General features: G+C 42.9%; 1 protein-coding gene across 2 annotated transcripts in view; it reads left to right on the forward strand.

Moving 5' to 3' along the window:
- The window catches only part of MAEA (macrophage erythroblast attacher), a 91,702-nt gene that overhangs the window by 62,764 nt on the left and 11,956 nt on the right, over positions 1 to 16,982 (forward strand). For both annotated transcript variants that reach the window (XM_019553078.1, XM_019553079.1), the window contains one exon: positions 8,641 to 8,749. In XM_019553078.1, the coding sequence (XP_019408623.1) occupies positions 8,641 to 8,749 (109 nt within the window). The remainder of the gene's footprint in view (positions 1 to 8,640; positions 8,750 to 16,982) is intronic.

Consider the following 16,982-nt stretch of genomic DNA (forward strand, 5'->3'; position numbering starts at 1 on the left):
CTGATGTAAGCCAAAGCTTACTGGAAAAAAATATCTATAGTAGCCCTATTTAGTTTTGATTGTAGGAGATTATTGAAAAGTTTCACCAACTGCCACATCCACTTCATTAAAATTATCAAGTCAGCACAACTAGTGTTTTCCTTTATTTTTTTTTTTTAAATAGGCAAAGTAAAGATATTATGCTGCTCATTTGGTGATTTTTTTTTCTTAAGACGCTTGATGTGTCCTAGTCCCAACAGTGTAAGACATCTACCTGTACTTTCTCTAACCAAGATGTCTTCCCCTTTTCACTTATTTTTTTTCCCCCCAAGCGCTTCTGCAATATCCTCCTCCTCTGTGTGATCTGCCATGTCCAGGATCAGCTTGCAGAGCTTAGTTCTTTCTTTGGGCTTTGTCAATTTCAATGTATTGCTTCAAACTATAAATCAGTTTACAATTAGTTTGTCATTTAGGCTAAGAACAGACAGTCAAAAAATCCAAGGCTGAATTGATTCAGTCTTTGCAGGTTAATCTAAACTGCAGAGATTAAACTGAAAAACAGCTGGACACACACTCACTTTTTGATTCAGGAAATGCAGCTACATATCTGCAGTTGCTCAGGCCAGAAGCTGCGGGGGTGCTAGAACACAGCTCTCTGGCATGCAGCCAGCATACGCTGTGTGTTCACTATTTCTTCCTGCTGTCACTGAGGTCTCTGGGATTTTCAGTCCAGGATTACAGAAGTAAGTGATGTTCAGTACAGATGTTCAGTGAATGTAAGCCAGTTTGAAAATGGCATGCTGGGGAAGTCTGATTTATCTTAAACCAGCAAGGGGTCTGGGACAGACATTCCATAAACCAGTTTGAGCCAAATCAGTTAAGTCTGATGCTACATTCAACCAGGTTTATCTCAGACTTGTTACAGCCATTTTAAAACTGGTTTATGTACACCGAACTTCTGTTCTGTTACAGGTTTAAACTAGTTTCTGATCACTTAAGCCAGTTTGTGCAACTTCTGTCCCTAGCCTTTCTCTTTTGCCTTGATGAGTTTTAGATGGTCTCCCTTGCATTAACTTGTTATAATTTTCCTGGCTAGATTTTTATCTACCATTTCCCATCTTTTGGACTTGTTTGGTTTTTGCTTGCTTGTATGTAACCATACCATTGTTCAAGTTCTGGCCTGCCATTTTTTAAAGACTACCTGTTTCTTGGCAGTTGAATCTTTTACTTGAGGGTTTCACTACAAAGTCTCCTTTCTAATCTGGCTCCGCTGGTTTTGTCACTCCAGGGATTTAATTCACCGTTTCCAGGTCAACTATTTCAGTACCGGTTGTCCCTGCTCCCCGTCTTGCTTCCCCCCCTCCCCAGTAAATAAAACATCTGGAAAGTAAATAAGAAAGAGGAAATAAATGTAAAACAAAAAAATACAAACAGAAGGCTAGAAGTAATCAGTCATGCAAATCACATGACCATGCAGCTGAAATGGTAAGGTTAGAAACTGTGAACTAAAAATTAGATTAACATGCTCTAACTAGCTCTGTTGGAAGTGAGGCTTCTGTGAATGAGTTAGTCTCTAAAGTCAGCACCATGCTGAGTGACTGGCAGACAGGGGCAGTATGGTTTCTGCTGTAAAAGCACTGGAGCGGCGTAAGAGTGCCCTGTGGCCAGTGCATTGCTGGCACCACCCTTGCTACAGTACTGTCTAAGGTGCTGCCCTACTTTGTGACTAAATAAAAAAAACTCTCCTATCCCATGGAACTAAGGGTGTCTACACATGTGCTCCCGGGGGTAGGGAGGGGGATCCGCTTTAATTAAAGAGGCTCCAAGAGCCGCTTTAAAGCACCTGCAGCATCACATGCATTCAGCATCCCATGCTTCAAAATGGTGGTGGGGGACACTTGAACTAAAGCTTGTTCAAAGAGCTTTAGTTCAAGCACCCCTGCCACCATTTTGAAGCAAGGGGACGCTGAATAGACGTGACATGGCTGCTGGAGCGCATATGATTAATACGCTCCAGCAGAGTCTGCTCCAGTGCGTGCATCAGAGCAGACATGTAGCACATGTTTAGGTGTCCTAAGATGCTCACCAGAGATCAGCTTGCAGTGTCATAACCCCTACTTATTTGTTGTGGCTGTTACTGTCTTTTTTTTTTTTTTTTGAGGGGGTGTAGGGTATGTACTGCATTTCATGCTTGGGAAGATACTGCCTTAGGCACCATTATTCTATGGGTAGTATCACCTGATGATGGCCAGCTTGAGTGCTACTTCTATGCCCAGCTTTCTTAAATGAATGCATAAGATTTGGATTAGAAAGTTCATTATTTTCCACTATTGTAAAATCAGTTTTCCTTTTTCCTCATTGCCTAACAATAAATACCCTACAAAATCAGCTTATGGATTTTTCATTTTCTTCTCACTAGAAGGGATTGCAAGTAATTCCACCCTTTTATTATAAGTAGATGGCATTCTTTTTAAGACTTCCTGTATTGCAAAGTCAATCTATAAATTGATGTTTAACCTTAATTTGTTCTGTAGCTGGACTACATGCATATTTTAAATAATCATATTAGGTTTTTCAGAAGCAAATTGTGTTGGTGTTTATATATATATATAAAGCTACTTGGAAGCAAATTTCCTTGGATGCATCTGGCAATTAAAACTTTTCCAGTTCTTATAGTGCTGGCTCAGTTGATTTTTATATCCTGCCATAAGGTAAAAGAGAACTGCAAAATGCCTTTTTATGTCTAATTCATTGCCTTTGACAGCATTGATTCACTCATAGCTGTGTGCATTTGTTCAACATTTATACTGCTATCCCCCAAAGATAGATGCATTAGAAAATACTCTTTAGCGATTAGTGAATATTTAAACATTTTTCTGCCTAGTTTAAACCAGATTTATTGACAGCTAACAAACCTTTTTTGGAAACCAGTGTTTTTTTGGAAGGTAACAAAATTCTCACTTCTAGCACACAATCTCAACTTCTGTTTTTATTAGCTTGCTTCTATTAAGTGCCTGCAGCAGGATTCTTTCAGTATTATGTCCATGGTGCAATAAATAGGTCAGGCATCCATTAGAAAGCAGAGAAAGAGGCTGTTTACCAAGTCGTTTCCTGTCTGAGTGGAACTCGGAGAGCTGACATTTTGTTGAAACGCAGCTGGTGTTTAAATAAGTTTGAAAGCTTTGCTTTACTGCCTGCTGAGAACCTCGAAAGTGACATATTGCTTTTAGGATACAATTCGTATGAGCTTTAAAATATATATCTTATTTAATAACAAAGTGTGAATTTCTGAAGCTTTTTAGCATATGATGGGTACCCACGTAGTTATTCTAAAATAGTGCGTCAAAGGGGTCTTAAAAGAGCAAGACGAACTATTTGTTTAATGTTAAGTTTGTGACGCACGCAAAGGTAGAAAAATCAAATTTTAGGCTCATATACTGTGCTTTTAATTTGCAGCCTTCTCCCCTCCCACTAGTCTTTAAAAGCAAAACTTGCTACAAAAACCATGAATTAGGGACGTATTGTTGACATTAATTTCACACTGTCTTTTGTCAGATTTTTACACTTGAGCTGGAAGTGCTCTTTTAATTACACTCCAGGTTTTTCTTTGTGGCAGTATGCAAAAGATGTATAAAGTTGCTTGGTAATGATGGCTAATCATGAAAGACTTGAGTCCAAAGTTTATCAGAACTTTTTAGTGTTCAAGTGGATCATTTGGGGGAGGGTTTGGGAGAAGGGAGGGACTATCTTAATTAATGAGCTCCAGTACCATGTAGACAAAGAGAGAAAGGAAACAAATGCATTTCTTGACCTTGCCTTTCCAACAGTTGGTCTGGTCAGGTTCTTGTTTTTCCTCATTTTCTCTCTCTTTGAGCAGGAGGGGATAAGTAGAATAACTTCAGAGTGCTTTTCAGGGGAACTTTGCTAGCAGTCATGGAAGTACTCGAGATAAGAAAGGTGTTCTAGTATGGTCCGTTGAGCACAATAAAGAACATGAACACTTCCTCCCTGATAACACTTTACATTCTCTGCTCAATTATTGCTACTTTCTGGCGAATACATTCAGTCGTGCAGGTAGAATTCCATGGGACTTGTAAATCGCTTTTAATGGTGTATGGTGCAGCAACAGAGAAGAATGAGTATAAAACATTTTGGGATCTCAAATATGTATTTTATTTGACTTCTCGGGTAAATGGGTTCTGGTTTTGTCAAGTACACTATACATTTAGAACTTCATCATCATACGTAGGTCAACTTTAAAGGCAGGTTAGAAGTTAATTTATTAATTTTGGGATTTGAAAAATCAAACTGTGCTCTTTCTGTCAGTTACCTGATCTTCAGTGAGACTTTAACTGGTAATTTTAGTGAAGATGCACAAGACAAACTCATAGTTCATAGTAGTATTTGACATGCTTCTGTTGATGGTAGTAAAACTTTGGTCTGTCAGTAAAAGAGATGTGCTTAGGTATCTGAGCTTTCATAGCACGAGCAAATCAAATGTGGTATTTCCCTGATGTCTGCAGTGTCACTTTAGAAGTCTGAGAGAATAACTAGTACATCATCTTTGGGTGTTTTACTTTTAATCTTAGATGCTGAGGAAAATTCTGACTCCAGCAGTGTCAGTGGAAAAACTCCCGTTGACTGCAGTAAGGCCAAGAAAATATGTTGGGTATAGTTTCTTCAGTTGTAAGAGACAATTGCCATTTAAGCTTGTAGTAGGTTAGATGTAGGTTTCATTTGAAGTACCGTATTTCACAGTATACAAGTCGAGTTTGATTTTTTAGGACACACAAATTGGGCTTCAAAACTCCACTTATACACCACACCACATCAAAAAATCAGGGACAAGGCTGGGCTCGATGCTTGGCTGGCACAGACCGATCCCCTGCGAGCAGCGCTGATGGAACCACTAGCAGGCGATGGGGCCGTGTCAGCTGAGCCTGACCCTGTATCCTGCAGACAATGCTGCCGAATGCCAAGCCCAGCGCTGCTCCCAGGGGATGGGGTTGGGCTCAGCACTTGGCTGGTGCAGCCTCATCCCCTGTGAGTGGCTCTGGGCTTGGTGTTCGGCACCGCCGCTCACAGTGGCCCCATCCCCTGTGACCACCAGCAGTGCCACTTGCAGGGGATAGGGCCACACCAACACAGTGCCGAGCCTGACCCCGGCTTATACACCATGCCTATGAAAATCCTTACCTTTCAGATTAGAAAGCCCGGGGGTTGACCTATACACCGTGTCAACATATACACCATGAAATACAGTAGGTAAGAGGCAAACTGGCCATCTGTAGTAATTGAGGGCATGTAGCGTTGATGTTGCTTGGCCTATCTGAGTAACCCAAATAGTTTTAGTTTTAGACTTAAGTTTAAATATTGTTCAGGAGCCTGTTGCAGTCTTCTCTTTTAGATTTCATAGAATGAAGATATATCCTGTTTTGCTTTTTGTTCCATTAAGAATTGCAGACCAACCATGAAACAAATCTTGTATTTTACAGTCTTACAGAACTCAGATGGCAATGTGCGGGATGGGGCAGAGCAGCTGAACTTCTAATGGTAGAGGAGACAAAACACAAGTTAAGGTTGTTAAGAGACAGTGAACGGAAGATAACAGAACACACATTGCAGGATGAATTCATTTGGGAGGTTCCCAAGACTGGCCCAGGGGTGTTATACTGCTGTGGAGTAATAGCCTTGCTTCTCATCTTACAAGTACTATATTGCACCTATTTCTTGCCTCCCATTTTTGACTGGCTGAATAGAAAGGTTCATCCTTAGCTGTTGGAGGCTTATGATCATGGCAGGGAGAGGGGGAGAGAGGTTGTGGGGAGCAGGGAAAACTTTAAAAAAAAAATGGCAGAAAGCTACAGAGACGAGATTAGTTTCTGAATGGGCTAGTCATTGTATCTTGATCCTGTAATAGAGACATGGGAGTGAAAGGGTTCTTCCATCTATCTACTTGATCTTGTATACTGCAGTCTGAAATAGTTTTTATACTTTCCACTTAAGTTAGACTAACAAGCCGATGTGGGAGCATTACTGTGCTATTGGCTCTCTGAAAGATCCATTACATATTCCCTGGTATACAAAAGAGCCACAAAACCCAACGAAGGCATTTATTCTGGTTTGCTTGTGCATGTGCACTGAACTGGGACAGTACCCAAGATCCCTGCCAGTTTGCCTTGCATAGCATTCTTCCTGTATATCAGTGAGTGATATTTTGTTGGAATGCTCTCACTAAAAGTCAGTTGAGAATCAAAAGCCATAATGCAGTTTTTTCGGGGTAGTTGATGCACTCTGCCGTTTTCTCCTGACTCCATCACTTAGAACGAAAAATATTTAGTTTTATCAATAGCTTTAAAATGCTGCTCACTTCCAAGTCAAACTTTTTTCTTTCATACTGTGGCTACTGAGTCTGACCTTGTGCTTTGTGCCAGCTGCCCCTGAAGTGCTGCATCCAGGCGCTCCTGATTGCCTTGTAATGTATTCAGACTGCCTGATCCCCTTTCTCAAGCTGTCAGAGTAGTTTTGCTGCTCCTCTAACATTGTCAGCACTTGGAAAACAATATTTTCCGTTCTAAAATTATGCATTCACTATAAGAAGCTGGTTAGAAACAATCTGTCCACACAGCTTCCATGTATTCCCTGGTTTGGGCTAGGGAAGGAAGTGGGAGTACAAAAACTGATAGAAACTGTTCTCATGGTACCAATGGTCTGGCCAGAGCCAAGATAATGCAGCGTCTTACAAAGTTATGTTTAAAAATAACTTTCCCAAAGCTCTGTTTTGAATTCAGCCCAAGAGATGAGGAATGCCATTTATTTGTGGAAGTGGTTTGTGTTTTGGAAACGTGAGGCACTGAAGTGACGTTCCGTAGTTGTACAGTAAGGTAAAGGCAAGAATCAGATACAGGTTTTCTGACTCCTAGTTCATGTGCTTAGATCGCATTTATGTGTGACTGCAAATTTTCTGTTTTGTTTTTGTGGAAGTGCTCAACTAGGTTCAGCTTTATCTGTTAAAGACTGGGGAATGATACTACTGTGTATCATCTCATAATTTTAATGCTGTGGGTTTTGATTGCTTTTAGAATTTCAGTATGGAAAACGTGGCACTTCTCATAGGCTGCCTTAGACTGAGTAATACAACACCTTTTCTCAGCAAGCCTTGATCCAGTGTTCTTAAAATATTGGCTAGCCTTTAGTAAACTCTTACATTACATCATTGGTTTTTAAATGTTACAGTTCTCAAGGTTTTATGGGGGTTTTTTAAATAATAATATTTTAGTTTTTCTTTCAATAAATCATTTGGCTACTATAGATACAGAAAAGATGATCTAGAAGTTTGCAGTTCAAGAGGCTAGACCTATTCAGTTTAGAAAGCAGATGCTCGGAGCAGGCAGGGGCGCGTAGAGGTTTACAAAATACTAAATGCCGAAGAGGAGGGGAGTTATTTACTCTCTCCACCATACAAGAACGAGGGGTCACAAAATGACTCTTAGGTAGTAATTTTAAAACTAACAAAGGAAGCTTTTTCACAGTGTGTGTAATTAAAGCTTGGAACTCATTGCCACAAGACACTGTGGAAGCTGACAGTTTACTCAGATTCAGAAAGGGATTGGACAGATTCTTGGAGGAAAGGTGCATCCGTAGCAGTTGAGCATGGGAGTTAGGGGTACAGATCTGAATCAGAATTTCCTAGACCTTAAATGCTAGAGGCTGCTAGTGAGAGAGGAACAGTGCGCGTGTAGGGGGGAGACCCTGTTCACTCTTCCATTCCATATCCATTCTCTGCCATTGTGCAACACAGAATACTGAGCAAGATGGATATATAGTCTGCCAGAGTAAATGGCAGTTCCTATGCTCAGATTCCAAATGCTAGCCTCTTAGCATTTTTTAAACATAATATAGTTTATAATAAATCTCCAGAATGAAGTTCTGTGGGTTTTTCTAATGGCTAACATGTAAATCTGATTGAGGAAGCATGGAATAATTCTGTTCCTATTAAAGATTGCCTAACTTCACAATATTTAATATGCAGTTCATTACATTCGACTTGAAGTGCTGTGTTTGACTTGTATCAGAAGAAAAAAAATTCAAAACACATACTCTTTAGATGTGAATATGAGGTTCTCTTGATAGCGAAGTCTGTTCTCAGCAAACCATGTGTGTTTTGTTACCAGTTTGCTGCTTTACATTTTATTAGATGAAATTCTTGGTTATCATTCTTAGCTCTCCTCCCTCTTCTCATCTCTACATTTGTATGCAAGGTATTTTCTATACATCTAGGCTGTTATACTGGAAGGGAATGCAAGGAATCCCTGGGTTTGTGTAACTGATATTAGCACTGTCTATTTTTGTAATAGAATGCTTTAATTTACGTTCATAATTTTTTTTGCATCTTAAAATTAGAGACCTAAGAAATAAATACTGTGATTAAACTCTAGGATTAAAACTGTTCTTCCCTTCAAATCCTTAGAATGTATTTTCAAGACTTTTTAAATACAATATCATCTCTGGGTTTTGTGCTTTGAGTGCATAATCTATAGTTGAGCCTTCTTTTTTTCAAAAGATCCTTCGTACTGATTACGCAAATGAATTTCTTTCAGTAAAATTAATTCATTCAAATGAGCGTATATTTGTCTAAGTATTCTAATTTCTGTATTCCAGACATGCAAGAAAGCATTTCAGTCAGGCTGAAGGAAGTCAGTTGGATGAGGTCCGACAAGTGATGGGAATGTTGGCCTTTCCTTCAGACACTCATATTTCCCCTTATAAGGTAACTTTTTAATATGTGTGCAATTAGGTTTCAAATTGTCACGTAGACACTTTCTTCTAAGAACAGAAGACAAGTGTGTAGATAAACTATACAGGGTATACACTATTATTATTTTATTTTTTTAACTTGAGGATTGTTTAACTGGGTGGATAATTATTTTGCTTGTAAAAATAATCTGTACATGATTATTTGTATTATTTACATATGGTAATACTAGTCATAGATCCTTAGTCATGGACTATGTTCCTATTGTGATAAGACTATATAAAAAAAAAGGTTTCTTTTATAAGCTCTCAGAAGGTACATGCAGGCAGACTGTAAGGGAAATGCAAGGAAACTATGAGAAAATATTGGTCAGCAATAACGGGCAGTATTTTTGTATACCAGCGTCATCTTTGATTTTTTTTTTTTTTAAATACAATTTAAAAAAATATTAGTGTAGATTTCAAGGATTTGACTTGAATGATTTATGCATGTAATATTTTACTAGTTAAACTTAGGAAGATGTGATACATTCATTACTGTAAATAACTACCTCTAGGTTTAGATTAACAATGATCAACCTAGATCTTCCTACAACTTATGGCCATCTCTTCTATACACGGTCTGATTTATCAACTGTACTGCCTCTTACATGTTCATAAATAAAACCTAAATAGTATTACTTGGCATTATAGGGGGGAAACAGAAAAATCTAGTGTTATTTATTTTATGTAGCCTACTGTTTGGCAGTACATAGAACTTAAGCTGATGAACAGGCAAAGCAAAATGCTAAGTTTAGTAGCAAAAGTCCCTGTAGTGTTAACAGCATTTATTAGATTTTTGAGGCCTAAAATGATCACTAGTGCACCCACTTGAGTTGTGCCACAGGGCAGAAAGTGGAAAGCAGGTTATCTATCCCTCAAGTGCTTACCCATACACACATTCCTTACTGGGCATACTAGTGCCTTAAGCCCTTTAGCTCAAGGACTGTTTTACCCTAGTAATACCTGTACCCACATGCCTGTTTCATGCCTTTTGTCATGTTCCATGAACCTCCATTGTTCTCCCTTGCATCTTCAAGCCTCTCTTGTTTCTTTCCCCATCCCTTTCATTTTCTCACCGATTGTCATGGGTTTTCCTAAATGTCTGGACCTAGTGTTCTCCATCCAGATGAGCACACTAATTGCCTTTATTGCCTAGGGGAACCTGGCTACTTCAGAAATAGTCTAGTTATAAACTCTTCCCTTTCTAGACAGGAAAGGAACATAAAGTTAGGCCCAAGGTTTACCTTGTGGGTAAGTGCCATGGAGGAAGCTGCTGATCTGAACCATTGCATCAGAACCTTGAAGAACACAACTTGTATGTTGAACAGACTCATCTTCCCCATCTGTACCACATAAGTTGTCTACTGAGCACAGAGTTCAGGATAAATCCGGAGGGAGTTGCCTATCCTGGGTCTCCCATTTTCTTGTTCACTCTCCAACAAGACAGAGTCCATACAGGCTACAGATGAAGCACTGCACCATACCAGCACAAACCCTGGCTCTATGAAGCCCCTCTGGCAGTGTCCAGGAAATGAAGACAAACATCTAGGTAACACTGAGGTTTGCCTTCAGTTGTACACCTACCACAGATCTATAGCTTCAGTACCCAGTACCTCAGTTACCCTCAGCCATCTCTGACTACCCCACCTTATTTGACTGTTCCTCTATCTCCTTCAGTGTCACTGTGCTTAACAGCTCTGAGCAAGTTGGCACCTTAGGCAGAACTGAAAGACTGTGTAATCTTACTAATCCTAGCAGCACTAACCCCAGATCTGTCAGGCCTTCCCAAAGTAGCGCCACTCAGGTACTTGTCCCTGGTTTTATGTTGGTCAGCCCAACCAATAGAGAATTCTTGTTGAACTCTTCTTTCCACTCTGAAAATGTCCCCAATTTCACATACACATTCAGTCCTACTGTAGTTGTGGGACTTCCTTCAAGGAAAGCCCACTGGACTCCTGGGGTGTCTCCACAAATCCCCTGGTTTTCTGGTCCATTGGCTTCATGGATGTTTCTCTGCCTTTCTGATGTGGCTGTTCAGACCCTGGGTTTCCTCTTCAGAGGTTGGCAGATCATGTTGATTGAGCTCGTTCTCTCGCACTCCAAAGCTTTGATTTTTTTTTTTTTGTTTGGGGTTTTTTGGGGTTCTTTGGTTTTTTGGGGGTTTTTTAATAGACACTCCCTACATAGAAGTCCCTTATTGTCCAGGTCAGAACTCCCTGGAGCTAGCCAACAGCCTGATATTAGTCTGTTCTCCTCTTCCTTCCAGACAAGGATGTAATCCTAATTTTGTACCCAGGTGTACAGTAGGCTTTGTAGACTCCAAAAGATGGATTGCTCAGCTAGAGAAGTTTGTGGGCCTTCCCACAGACAGTTGGCTATATTGCAACAACCTGTTCTCAGTAAAGTGGTCTTCCCCGTAAGCATGGTCGTTATGGTTTCAGCAAAGATTTCTGGCAGATGCGTGCTACCCCTCACGCAACATCGCCAAATGGTACCAAATTCCTCTAGGGTGCTGACCTCTTTTTACACTCTCCACACCTTCCTGTCTTGCCATTGCCAGCGTTAACAAGCAGGCAAAGGACATTTTCAGCATTCAACAGGAAAAGGAATCCAAAAAAGGTTAAAATGTTGACTAGCTGGAACTTTGTTCTACCAAGGTCAGTATAGTCTTAACACCAAGCCCTGTTGGCACAATACAGCGTCTGTATTTGAGTGTTTTTTTGGCATGTATTGAGAATCTGACAGCATACACTAGGAATGTATTTGGTAGGTGAAAGTTCCCTGCAGGCCCCATGGAGACAGAATCTACCTACCTACCCAATCTACTGCTCTGCTTTATGCTCCCTGCCTGGTTTTTGCCGTTTTGTCTTCTAGCCCCTGCCCTGTCTGCTGCTGTATTGTCTGTTTTCCCAGTCTCCCCAGTCTGCCACATTTCACATGCAGAGGCTACTCTAGCCTCTTGTCTGTCCCTGATCTAAGAAATTATCCAATGTATGCAGGGGGTGCCCAGTTTCTCCCCTGTCAGCCTTCAGTGACCCTCATGACAAACACTTCCCTGCAAGGATGGGGAGTGCACATCAGTGACCTCAGAGTGCAAGTTGTTCTGGTTTTCAGAGGAGAAGAAAAAACCTTATTCAAATATATCAGCACTCGGGATGATATGTAGAACATACCAGGTACTCTTACATGATATCCTGGGCGTTGCATGATGGACCATGCCACTGCAACAACTGCAGTAAACAAGGAAGCAGAAGACTTTGTTCTTCAGGTCTGACAATGCCCGAAGTACATTCTATCTCAGAACAAGAAGCACAGGTCCTTTAGCACTGTATGGGGCATGACCCTAAGCTCATGGTCTGTCTTGCTTATTTCACAATCAGGAAGATTGGTATATTTTTCTATTCATATCTCTATTTTTTGTGAGTACCATGTGAGGCAAGATGGACTCTGCACAGTTGATCTTGCTGGCTCCAATCTGGCCAAAGTAATTCCACTTTCAAGATGTTCCTTTAGATCAGGGATCAGCAACCCCCAGCACGTGTGCCGAGCATGGCATACATGGCCATTTTGCTCGGCACACCACCACCAGTCCAGGCTCTAAGCAGCTGCTGCCAGCCATGGACCCCAGGCTGTTCCCAGCCAGCAGCTGGAAGTCAAGCCCTGCTGCAAGCAGACCGGGCTCCGTCAGCTGGCTGCAGCTGGGAGGCTGCGAACAGCTGCTCTAGACTCCAGCATGTCGGCACCTTCCAAGGTAGAGATTATAGTTTTTTCGGCTCTCCGGCCAAAAAATGTTGCCTACCCCTGCTTTAGATCCTGGGGGTGAACCAATCTAAGGCAGTCCTGTCCCTCCTGGACCAACTCAGAAGGGAGGCTGTTCCATCTGAATTGACATATCTGTGCTGTGAGGTTCAGGGTGTCATTTGGCTCTTGGCAGAAGAATGAACCTGCTATTTTCTTCTCAATTCCTTCATTCATACTAGAAAAGGATAAATTTAAGAAGACTTGCCTAGCTAGGTATACACTGATGTTCTGGTGTGTGAGATCTCTTCCTTTATCAACCTGTCATACCAACCTGGAGCTCAGTTAAGGTGTGTCTGGCTGGCTTATCAGCCAACCATCCTGTGGTGGAAAATTGATCAGTCTTCTGTCCCTTAGCAGTTGTGAGACTGAGGTTTCTTAAGGGCCTGACCATAATGTTCCATCATGTGAGTGATCCCACTTCTTGCTATTGACATCCTTGATGGGTTCAAACCTAAAGCATCCTGCTCCACTGTTTGTTTGTATTTTAGGGCAACTGCTTTCTTGGTGGCTGTTGCTTTGGCAAGAAGAGTAGATAAGATCCAAGCAAAAAAATGTAGACCTTAGTGGATTCTGTATTTGGTTGAGGGGGTGTGGGAGGATGCTCTCACATACTCGCTCTCTCATAATTAATTTAATATATTCTTGATGTTTTATTTGATGTTACGGAAAATGTTGCCTATTGGGTCTGATAACTGTCCTTTTGATTAATGAATATCTTCTTGCCTTTCCTATACTTGTAGGCATCATAAAAATCCTGTATCCACTTAAATCAGTTATTTTAAATGAGAAATAAGTGATTTAGAGCAATAAGAAAGAAACCTTGGTTTAAATCTGTTGTTTTGCACATGTGCTTTTTCTTGTCCTATAGAGAGAATAATTCTAGTTGGTTGCTACCCATAAAATAATTGTGACCAAGTGTAGCTTTTACTAAAAAAAAAAAAAAAAAAAAGTGTTAGTTAATTTGCTAAGCAGGGGAGTAAGCTAGTTTGTGTGCATTTTAAGGAGTCATATAGCTTAACTTATGCTTAGGGTTGTGGGAGAGGGGTCAAACATAAAGACACCGGACTTCAGAAAAGCAGACAAACGAAGCTAGAGAACTGGGTAGGCGCGATCCCCTGCAGAGCAAGTCTGAGAGGAAAAGGCATCCAAAAGAGCTTGTCTGCTTTTTAAGGAAGCCTTATTAATGGCTCCAGAACAAACTAGCCCAGTGCAAAGAAAAAGGGGCAGGTGGATTTGGCTGGAAAGCAGTGGGAACTGGAGCCGGAGCCCAGCACACTGAGGCAGGAGCTGCCCAGCTGTACCCCCCGCCACCTCCCCTCTGCTCAAAGTGGTGCAGCAGGGTCAGGAGCAGGAGGAGGAGCCGCAAATGGAGGTAAGGGGAGCAGAACAGCCGCATCAGCCCAGGCCCCGGCCAGCACACACGGCTTCTGGCAGAGGTGTTCCCAGTGCAGCTACAGCGGGCTGAGTGCTGCTCTGCTCCCCTCAGCTCCAGGGGTGGCCCACGTTGCACTACAGGTGAGATTCAGTTGAGCAGCTTTAGCTGGGCAGTTCCAGCTGGAGGTGAGGGGAGCCAAAGCAGCACCTGGCTGGCTGCAGCTGCACTGGGAACAGCCCCACCAGAAGCTGTGCGCTGACTGGGCTGGTGGGTGGGAGCACAGCATGGGCTGCCCTAGGTGGGGCTCGGCCCCGTGCAGAGCTCCTTGGGGGCAGCCACAGATCGCATCGCTGGGTTGAGCTCTGCTGCCTCCCCCTTTCTTCCCTCACCCTCGACTGGCTTCCCGGACCTAGCGCTCAGACAGCCACCCCTCTCCCCCCATGCACGCATACATACCTCCCCTTCCCCCACAGGACAGATATGCAGGGAGTGGATCTCAGCTTAGCCCTGGCCCCAAGCTATCACTGCCCCATGACCTAGCCACATGATCCTGGCCTTGCCCACCCGTCCTGCTCCCAAGCACTACTCTTTGTCTGCCCAAAGCCCCATAGGAGTTTTGATGAGTTGGAGGGGAGGAGAGCGGGGGGGAGGGGATGGGAGTGGGGTGGCGCTGACCCAGTCCATAACAGTTCATCAAAACTTCTTATGTAGTCCTTGGGCCCAAATAATTGCCCGCCCCTTGGTTAGGGACTATGTAGAGAAGCTATATGTTTTAAAGCTGGCAAGGCTAAACTTGATGCACCTGAGAGTACAAAAACATTGGCTGAGATTTAATTTTAGCTTCATTGCCTGTTGTTTTTAAGGGTTCAGGGAGACTGGTTGAGGTCCAAGATGACTGGAAAAGGACTAATACAGAGCCCACCTTTTAAGAAGGGGAAGGAAGAGGATCTGGGGAATGAAAGTGGTCAGTTTGACCTTACTATTTCTAAGCATCTGGAGGAAAGCAAAGTGATCTAAAACACCCAGCATGGATTAACCAAGAGCAAATCATGTTTGATCAACTTGATTTATTTCAATGACAGGTTCTGGGATGAAGAGAGCTATGGATGTGATATACGTTGACCTTAGCAAGGCTTTTGACACTGTCTTCCATTAGTAAGCTAAGGAAATAGACCGGGGTGGGCAAAGTCTAGTCCGTGGGCTGGATCTGGCTGGCAGTGGACTCAATTTCCCAGCAGCCCCTGCCCGCAGGGCTGGGAGTGCTGTTCCCAGTGCACCTACAGCGAGGGGCCAGTCTCCATGGAAACCCCAGCTGCTGCACTGTGATAGTGCAAGGCTGGGGTTGCATTGGAGACAGGCACTAGCAAGGCATGGAACACGGCAGGGGGCTTCTCTGGAGCCGCTGGGATCTTGCAGCAGGGGGCAACTTGGTCTGGGGCCAGGGCAGAGCTGTGATCCGTCGTTACCTGTGCGCCCCTGCCCAGAGCATGCAAGAGACAGATTGCAGCTCTGCCCTGGCCCCAGACCAAGCTGCCCCTGCTGCAAGAACCCAGTGGCTTCGGAGCAGTCCCCTGCCCTACCGCATCTCCTGCCAGCACGGCTGGAGCCGGTCTCCATAGCAACCCCAGCCTTGTGCTGTCACAGTGTAGTGGCTGGGGTCTCCATGAAGACCAGCCCCAACCGTGCGAGCAGGGGCTGCTGGGAAATGGAATCCAACTGTTGGCCGCACCTCCGTTTTGTCCACCCCTGAAATGGTTGGACAGAAGTACTGTAAGGTAGATACACAACTGTTTGGATGATTGTCCTCAGTGAGCAGTCATTGGCTCAGTAGCTTGTTAGGGGGAGATATCAAGTGGAATTCCCAGGGTCTGTTCTAGGTCCAGTATCATTTAACATCTTCATTACTGATTTGTTAAATAGGTTTGGGCGTACATGTAGCAAATTGAGAGGCACCAAGTTGGGTACAGTTGCAGGCACTCTGGAGTTGTAGGGCTAGGATCCAGAATGACCAGGATAGAATGGAGAAATGGTCCCCAATCAGTCAGGTGAAACTCAACAAGAAGTGCCATAACATGCACAAATGTAGATTGGGAAAGGACTCTCTAGGCCAGGGGCGGGCGATTTATTTTAGGCAGAGGGCCACTTACTGAGTTTTGGCAAGCCATCGAGAGCTGCCTGACAGGCAGCCCAGGGCAGATAAATATTAATTTTCTAATTTTTTTAGGGGCCCCGCGGGCCGGATAGAATGGCCTAGCAGGCCGCATACAGCCCCCAGGCCACATTTTGCCCACCCCTGCTCTAGGCTGCAGTACTGCAGAGAAGGACCTAGGGTCACCCTGGATCGTGAAGTTAAATATGATGAGTCAACAGTGAGCTCTTGTTTGAAGAAAAAAAAAAAGCCAATAGCATACTGAGTTGTATTAATAGCAGTGTCACTTGCAAATCAAGGAGAGTAATTCTTCTGCTCAATTCAGCACTGGCCCCTGATTGCAAGTAAGAAGGACAAATTTAAGAAGCGTCTAATGCAGGATGACAAAAAGTAGAGGCCTGCAAAGCGTGACTTGTGAGGCTAGGCTGAAAGAACTGAGGTGGGATTTTATAAATCTTCAAATACCTTAAATGTGGCTATAGGAAGGATGAAGATTAGACTTTCTACTATGGCTACTGGGGCTAGGACAAGGAGTAGCGGTTTTAAATTACAGCAAGAATTTAGATTGGACAATGTTCTCTCCGAGGGTGGTTGAGCATTGGAACAGGTAATGCAGCAGTGCTGGAATCTATCGTTGGATGTTTTTAATAGCAAGTTACTCATACACTTGAACTGCGCAAACTCCAACCTCCCTATTAATCCTGCTATTCCATGATTCTGTGAAAGTTTTGATGAGAGTGACCTATTGCACAGCTAGCTATGTTCATTTGGGATGTCGGTCAACGTATGAGTGTAACAGGAATTTGTGGAGTTTGTGCCAGTGGAAGGTATAAGTACAAGAGAGGACAGTTTTAACAGTGTGGCTAGGCTGTGGACAAATTA

This window comes from Crocodylus porosus, unplaced genomic scaffold (assembly GCF_001723895.1).
Source record: "Crocodylus porosus isolate Cpor-Errol unplaced genomic scaffold, CroPor_comp1, whole genome shotgun sequence".
NCBI classification, from domain to species: Eukaryota; Metazoa; Chordata; order Crocodylia; family Crocodylidae; genus Crocodylus; species Crocodylus porosus.